This window comes from Tachysurus vachellii, chromosome 18 (assembly GCF_030014155.1).
Source record: "Tachysurus vachellii isolate PV-2020 chromosome 18, HZAU_Pvac_v1, whole genome shotgun sequence".
Classification (NCBI taxonomy): Eukaryota; Metazoa; Chordata; class Actinopteri; order Siluriformes; family Bagridae; genus Tachysurus; species Tachysurus vachellii.
The window spans coordinates 11,700,352-11,708,675 of record NC_083477.1 but is presented as its reverse complement, the minus strand read 5'-3'; the positions used below and the strand labels follow the sequence as shown (position 1 = coordinate 11,708,675).

The 8,324-nt window shown below is 37.6% G+C and overlaps 1 protein-coding gene across 2 annotated transcripts; it reads left to right on the top strand.

Moving 5' to 3' along the window:
* Positions 1-2,777: 2,777 nt before the first annotated feature.
* nfil3-6 (nuclear factor, interleukin 3 regulated, member 6) lies at positions 2,778-6,763 on the top strand. Of its 2 annotated transcripts, none has more exons than XM_060892307.1 (2): positions 2,778-3,027; positions 4,131-6,763. In XM_060892307.1, the coding sequence occupies exon 2, from the start codon at positions 4,132-4,134 to the stop codon at positions 5,344-5,346; it is 1,215 nt and encodes a 404-aa protein (XP_060748290.1). In that variant the 5' UTR covers positions 2,778-3,027; position 4,131; the 3' UTR covers positions 5,347-6,763. The 2 variants fall into 2 exon arrangements, with proteins under 2 accessions (XP_060748290.1, XP_060748289.1); XM_060892306.1 differs by having other exon boundaries at positions 2,779-3,027; positions 4,050-6,763.
* Positions 6,764-8,324: the final 1,561 nt, after the last annotated feature.

The window sequence follows — 8,324 nt, the reverse complement described above, 5'->3', positions numbered from 1 at the left end:
TGTTTTTTTTATTAACCATTTCTGATCTTCTTGACAGAGACAATCATGTTCTAGTACATTCGTTTTAATTTGTCATATACAGTTACATCTAGGCTAAAGACATTCAAACTCAATTTCATGCTAGTGTGCATCTGCTGTGTTAACCTGTATAGATTAGATTAGTGTCTTTCCATGAGAGGTCATTTCAAAATAATAGCCGAGAGACACTTATAGGAGCTTTACTATATCAGATTTTCAGTGGGTCAAATGTCTTTGTTAGAATTCTGTGTCTTTTTATTGCTTATCTTGAATCAAACTCTAGAGGTAGCCTCTCACACACTTCTCACAAAACTGAACTATTTGTAAATTCATCTTGATAGAAGTGTTGTAACTCAGTCAGGTTTCAGCACATCTTGCGGATGCTCAATCAGATTGTGATCTGGGGAATTTGGAGGCCAAGTCCACAAAAGCTTTGTCATGTTCCTAAACCCGTTCCTGAACAATTTCTGTAGTGTGGCAGAGAGAATTATCCTGCTGAAAAGGCCACGACCGTTGGACAATAACATCAAAGTAACATCCACATAAATGCTAGGACTCAAGGTTTACTATTACTTTGCTCAGAAACCCACACTGCCTTCTGATTGTATGTGTTTTCAGCAGTGGACATGGATCAGTATGGGCAATCTGACCAGTCTATACTTTTGGTACTAATCGCTGCATACAGGAAAACCCTGACCGGTTGTCTAACCATCACAATCTGACCTTGTTGAAAGTGTTTAGATCCTTATGCTTGCCTGTTTGTCCTGCTTCCATCAGCACATCATGTTTGAGAACTGTCTGTTCACTTGATGTGTAATATATTACACCGGACTGGATGTGACAACCAACATGCATATTCAAAACATAATAACTCATCGTCCAAGAGAAATAATTGCACAGTGTACATTCTTTTTTCTGGAATATTATTTGGACTTCCTTTCCATTTGGTGAAAAAAGAATATTCGATTTAAATGATTTGACAGGCAAAATGAAAACAAGAATCTGACCACATGTTTTCCTACCATCATATTCTTTCAATGTGAAGATGTTACACAATAAAGCTAGCAGGGTCAAGGGACTAAACTCATTTATTTATATAAGTGTATAAATGGAATCTAACTATATGGCTTTTGCAGTTATTCTTAGTTACTGAGTGTGAAGGATGCTTGAGTTCAGAAAATGTATTGAAGAGCTCCTTTTAATGAGATGAAACACTTATTAATAAAACTCTTTCAGAACACTTCAAACCAATTCAGCTTGTCTGTCTGTTTAAACAGACAAAAGACGGAAACATAATAGATCTGTGGACCTCCACATGTCCAGTTCCTCCTTAGGAGAAATTTCTGAACAGTTGAAGGTATAAAATTAAGCACAAAATAACTGGCAGGCATGAATGGACTTTGTTTTGTTTTTTTCTGATTTTTGAACTAAGAAGGATTAATGGGGTCCACATATTTATCCAGAAATGTTTATGTCATGACTGAGTTGCTTGAATTTTGCTATGTTATCAAGGTCAAAAAAAAGGCAGGCCTTTTTACAGCCAGAGGTACATTCTCAATGAACTCCAGATTATAACAGCGGGCAAATCAGATGCTTCTAAAAGTCACTAATTGCATTTCTGGAATCTTCCAAATGTTTAAAAAAACAGTCAAGATAAAGTATGAAAACTTCTGAATATGTTTCTCACCACACACCTTATTTTTTACATCCGTGAATTGCTAGTGAATTGTTCATCTTATAAAACGAAGGTGCTGTTACATTTTCTGAACTCATGCCTGCTTCACATGCAATAATTAAGGATAATTGTGAAATTTATATATCTAGTTTCCATTCATGCAAATGAAGAAAAAAAATAAATTTGAGTTTAGGCTTTATGACCCTGCAGGCTCTAATGTTATTTGTTTATTACATAGCATATATTTTATTATTACTATTATTATTATTAGTAGTAGTAGTAGTAGTAGTAGTAGTAGTAGTAGAAGTAGAAGTAAAAACATGTTCTAAAACAATGCAACAGGTTTGGGTCTTGTATGTGAATTATTTAGGAATACAGAACTATTTGAATGAATATGATGGTAGGAAAATATGTGGTTGGTTGTCTTGTTTTTCACTTTGACTGTCAGATCATTCAAATCAAAAAGGCTACCTGATTTTAACCAATGTAAAGACCCAGAATAAAGCCCATAATATCTAAACATTTTAACATTTAAGATAATAAAATGTGCACTTATTTCACTAGCATGACAAGTTATATATATTTTGCTTGTCACAATCCAATCTGGTGTAATATATTAAGCCTTAAGAAACACTCCCATTCTCATTTGACCGAAGTTAGCTGAAATTGATTATTATTATTATTATTATTATTATTATTATTATTGTTGTTGTTGTTGTTGTTGTTGTTATTAGTAGTAATAGTAGTATTGCTGTTGTTATTATTATTATTATTATTATTATTATTATTATTATTATTATTAGCTTTAACATTAACTTTTTTTATTATTAAACAATGTTTTACACATAATAACTGGCTTGAGAACTCCTGGGTCTGAGAATTTATGAACTTCAAAGTTCCACTTTATCGATGATGAATAATACAACCACAAGCTTAGACAAGAAGAAGAACTCATATGAAAATAGGTCATTTAAAGAAACACACACACGCGCACAGACACGAAATTGTCGATTCATTTGTTTTTGCGAATCGAATCTCCGTGTTTACTTAAACGATTCGTTTAAAAAGGAACCGACTCATTGGAGAGCCGCTAGTTCAGGCAAGGATAGAGAGCGTCCTCGGCTGAACCCCACATGCAAAGCTACAAATAGGAGCTGCGGCGTTCAAACGGAGCACAAACGAACCGGGATAGGTTTCGGCACGTAGATGACATTCTCTAGCACTTTACACCAGATGACACATTTAACATCTTAAAGTCTGTAATCCACTGAAAATAGCTGCTTTCACTTGGACGCGATTTTCCTTTGGTCAGCACTCATGAGATCATTTTAAAGGTAAGGACACATATTAACAGACTGGACACTGATTTTGTTGTGTTTTTATTCCTGAACTTCAACAGACAGCATCTGGCAATTTCCTAGAAAGCAAGTTTTGAACCATTGCCAGGAAAAAAAAGCGTTTTTTTTTTTAATCTTACTATTGTTTTGTGGACCCAAATAACGAAGTGTGTTAACCAAATAAATGAAGCATGTAATATATAACAGATACAAGTTCACCATGTGTGTTGAAGCAGATCCATTAATTCTAATTCCCCGAACATGCTGATGACATTATGACAAAAAATACCGTATTATTTAGTGCAGAAATGTCATGTGACACTGAGATAGCGTTCTACCAAAAAAAAAAAAAAGAATGTCTGGATTTAGACAATAATTCATTGTCTGCCGTTGTTTTTGTTTTAAGGAATAAAAAACTTTGCGTATCTTCAGTTATCTGTATTGTAATGCCACTTAGGACCAGATAATCAGTGGTTATTATCGGGATTATTATTATTATTATTATTATTATTATTATTATTATTATTATTATGTCTCTGTATTTCCTGAAAGCAGAAAGCGAGGTTTCAGCTGTAACCCAGTCACTGGGACACACTGTGTTCTGTGTAAAGATCAGCAGAATTCCTAGAAATCACTTTTCTGCGTTATCGCGTGACGTCATGCACTCGGTTCAACGTCCGGGCTGATTGATCTTTAGCTCTAAAATTCCAATTCTAACACATGAAGCGTAATAAATCTAGTGCATCATGTGCAGAAAAAAACAATCTATCACTCTTCCAAACAGAACGAGAAATTATATGCTTAAAATTCTTAAAACGAAGCGATAAAGTATGTCTGTGCCTTTAAGAGGTAGCAGGCAAACAGTAAATATAACCGAAGGTCTTTTGGCTCGATTACGACATGTTGCACAAACGCCTTACTGGAAACAGCTTCTGAGTTACATAACATTGTGTTGTAATGGATCTTACGTAACGATTTAATAAAGCGAGTTTTTTGTTGTTTCTCTGTTTGGCCTCTAGGTGGAGCTGTTAAACAAACGAAGCTGAAGCTGACCTAAATTAAAAAAGGAAACTTGTGTGACTTGACACTTTTGTTCTCAGAATGTTTGAAGAGGGATCTCAAGAAATGAGAGAGCAGAGTGCGGGGGTGCTGCCGGCTGTGGAGGCTGTGAGCACGGGAATGCTAGGGTTAGATGTGGCGACCAACAGCAACACAATGTCTTTCACAGAAGAGGCTGTCTCCATCCTGTCGTCAAGCAGTCTGCTGGCTCGCTCGCTGTTAGGCCGAACATCAGCATTGAAACGCAAAGAGGTGAGCCCGAGTGGAGGCACACTAAGGCGCAAGCGTGAGTTCATCCCCCAGGAGAAGAAGGATGAAGGGTACTGGGACAAGCGCAAGAAAAACAATGAAGCAGCCAAGCGCTCGCGGGAGAAGCGTCGGGTCAATGACATGGTGCTAGAGAACCGTGTACTTGGGCTGCTTGAGGAGAACGCAAGGCTCAGGGCAGAACTACTAGCACTCAAATATCGCTTTGGTTTGGTCAAAGAACCCTCAAATGCAGCCATTCTTCCACTAACCACCACAGCCCCATGTGTTTCACAACCTGCCAACTCACATTATTACCTAGTCCGTGAAGATGGGCTTCACCCCAGTACTTCTATGGTGCCCCATCCAAATTCCACTCAGGCTGTATTCCACATTGGACGTGGTATCAGGGAGAATGGCAACATGTCAGAGGACTCAGGCTTCTCAACTCCTGGAGGTTCCAGTGTTGGAAGTCCTGTGTTTTTTGAGGACCGGCTGAGTGATCATGGCAAACTGTCTCCAAACAGATCTGATGAGTTGGGCTGCGAATATCACCACTCTCCTGTCCCTGATATTGTTGTGGCACAGGTCCCAATAGGGCACACATCCATAGCGCATGGAAGTGTGGACTCAGTCGAAGGTATGAAGAGTCTCCCACATAAATTACGCTTCAAGTGTCCAGGCAGCAGTGAAAGCGAGAACCAAAGTGAAAGACGCAGTCCTCTGGAGCATACAGGAGGACGGGAAAACCCCAGAAATCATTTCGCGTTTGGCATGAATGAAGGGGCTCGACTCTGGTCACAGCATGAAGGAGATGAATCTCGAAAAATGCTCCCTCATCATCACGGGGGCCCGATTGGTGGTAGCAGCAGTGGTCAGCCACATGGGAACCACAGTGAGGCATATTACAACGCTGAGAACAGCATGCTCAAATCTCAACTTAGTTCCCTTGGCGAAGAAGTGGCACAGCTCAAGAAGCTCTTCTCTGAGCAACTCTCCAAAATGAACTAAAGATCTTAAATTCTACAACTAATTGAATACAGGGAGCTTGGTCTTTCTAAGCCAGACCCAGCCATAAACAATAAATCATAAGGTTTTTATTCAGACCAGTGTTGAAACTAAATTTTAGGTCACTGTCATGACTAGTAGTAGCCAGTAGACTCCTATACTGTCCTTCAGTTCCTTTAACTAGCTTTGTAACAGGAAGAGCAAATAAAAGAAGGTTGTGTGCTATGGATATACAGTATGTATGTCACTATACTGTATGTGCTGCAACTCCTTAAACCAAGGAGAAATAATTACCAGCAGGTTCTTAAGGCTTAAGGCACTTCAGTCACTCTACACAAACATACATTACTGCTAGACTCCAGTGGGTCACCAAACCAAAGTGTATCATTGTTTTAACACAACATTCCCATATAAATTGTCAGCTCTGCTGTTATATGTCACATTTATGGATTTGAAAATGAATAGGAAATGAGTTTGGTGCTGACTGTGATTACAGGTAAAATATTCCATTATAGTTTCTTATAGTTTAACTTCATTATATGTATGTCATGCAGATTTGAAAAGGGAAGACATAAATGTTTTTGCTCAGTATGCAAATACTAATGACCACTCCAAGCTTTTACTGAATGGAGAATATAATTAGGAAACAAAACACAATAAGTCTGGAGTATTTTATTGACATTTTTAATAATAATAATAATAATAATAATAATAATAATAATAATAATAATCATCATCATAATAATAATCATCATAATCATAATCAGGCGGTCACGGTGGCTTAGTGGTTAGCACGTTCGCCTCACACCTCCAGGATCGGGGTTCGATTCCCGCCTCCACCTTGTGTGTGTGGAGTTTGCATGTTCTCCCCGTGCCTCGGGGGTTTCCTCCGGGTACTCCGGTTTCCTCCCCCGGTCCAAAGACATGCATGGTAGGTTGATTGGCGTCTCTGGAAAATTGTCCCTAGTGTGTGATTGCGTGAGTGAATGAGAGTGTGTGTGTGTGCCCTGCGATGGGTTGGCACTCCGTCCAGGGTGTATCCTGCCTTGATGCCCAATGACGCCTGAGATAGGCACAGGCTCCCAGTGACCCGAGGTAGTTCGGATAAGCGGTAGAAGATGAATGAATGAATGAATAATCATAATCATAAAATTATTTTGTATAATACCTTAAACTCATAAAATATTATGTATCATGATAAAATGCTGAACGCATAATATCATAGTATTGTAGCCCAACACATCACATAAATGCCTTTCCCCTTTATACTGCTTGTTACTGCCATTTGAGGTCAGGATTGTGTGTAACTAGTAACTAAAACACTGTAAAATGTGTATCATGGTGGTAAAAACCTGTGTTGCCTTGTGTATTTATGTGTGTGTTTTCAGTGTTTTTATATGTGAATAAATATTTGCCAACATATAGTTTTCTTCTTTGCAACTTCTTCTAACTTGTTCATGTATAAATCTGATCTGATTCATAACATAATCTTTACGATTACTTGCTGCACAGTAGGTGGATATACAGTTAGGAACCATGATGGCATATATGTCACTGGATTACATATTAAAATAAGCAAACGATATCCGAAACTATTGAACTGCAGTGAAAAAGTGCTCATGGAATTAGATTACTAGTACAATTGAAATATAATAATATAATCAATCTCTCTCTCTCTCTCTCTCTCTCTCTCTCTCTCTCTCTCTCTCTCTCTCTCTCTCTCTCTCTCTCTCTCTCTATGTCTGTCTCTGTCTTTTAAAACATTTAACTAAACTTTTCCTGGTGACTTTATGATCTATTTTTTATAGCACAAGTTCTCTAGCCCACTAGCTGGCTTTTAACTAGTAGTAGAAACATGTCTATAACTGACTGAGCTCCTTACCCGAGTTTGGCATTCACACCTCCCTTACAGGACCCAACAAAACCCAGGCATTCCTACATTTACACAATATTTTACTGGAAGCCACTGCAGCTGAGTAATTGCAATTATTCTTGGGAATTTTTGATGTAGGACCTAGATAGTTTGGAAATGAGTCACAACTTGTCACAGTTTGTTGCCCCAAGAAATACCAGTAAGAAAACATCTTATTCGTCTTACTGTAGCTTTACAATTGCTGTATAAAATGCTGTACAATATAAAATATTCACAGCTAATTTCATACTCTTGACAAATATACACCATGCAGCGATACTTCTCTGATTAAAACAAAAAGGAAAGGCCTAAACATAACTCCATTATGTCTCAGTACAGTACATTATGAAACTGCTATTTCATAATCAGGATTAATTTAAATATATTCTTCATCCACAAGAGGGCAGCAATTACGTAATTCATTCATTATTCCTGCGTCTTTAACAGTTGATATAATGCACTGCTTATATGTTATCTTATAACCCATGTTATCTCATTCTAATAATAATTAGTTTCTGTATATAATCCTTAAAAATAATCAATCAGTAAAATTCACCATTTTGTTCTAATACCATTTTCTTCTTTGCACATTTTGTTTATTGAATTTATTCATTAATTTCAATGAGAAATTGCGCGTTGCTTCTTTAATGTGTTCTTTAAATGAAAAAGCATTCCTCACATTCTTATCAGTAGATCAGCATATAATTAGACAGCTTTACAAGAACACGTGAGACACTAGACAAGCTTATGATTCTATCAAAATACGTGAAAACCCCAGGGGGCCAATCTAAAACACGCAGACACGTGCACAATGTTGTCGAGCATTTTTTTTTTGTTAACTTCTTACATTTGGGGGTTACCCCAGCTTCATGTAAAATTAGGTCATTCTGCAGGGCCTAGAATTGGGTGACAGTTGAGCTTAGGTAAAAGAGCTTGTTTTGCCTCCCATCATCCATAGACACACACACACACTCAGACACACACACACTCACACACACACACACATACATACACACTCACACACATACACATACACACACATACACACACACATAATTACACACACATA

Excerpts from the sequence above, each read along its gene's own strand:
- nfil3-6 (XM_060892307.1), top strand. The coding sequence starts at position 4,132 with ATGTTTGAAGAGGGATCTCAAGAAATGAGAGAGCAGAGTGCGGGGGTG.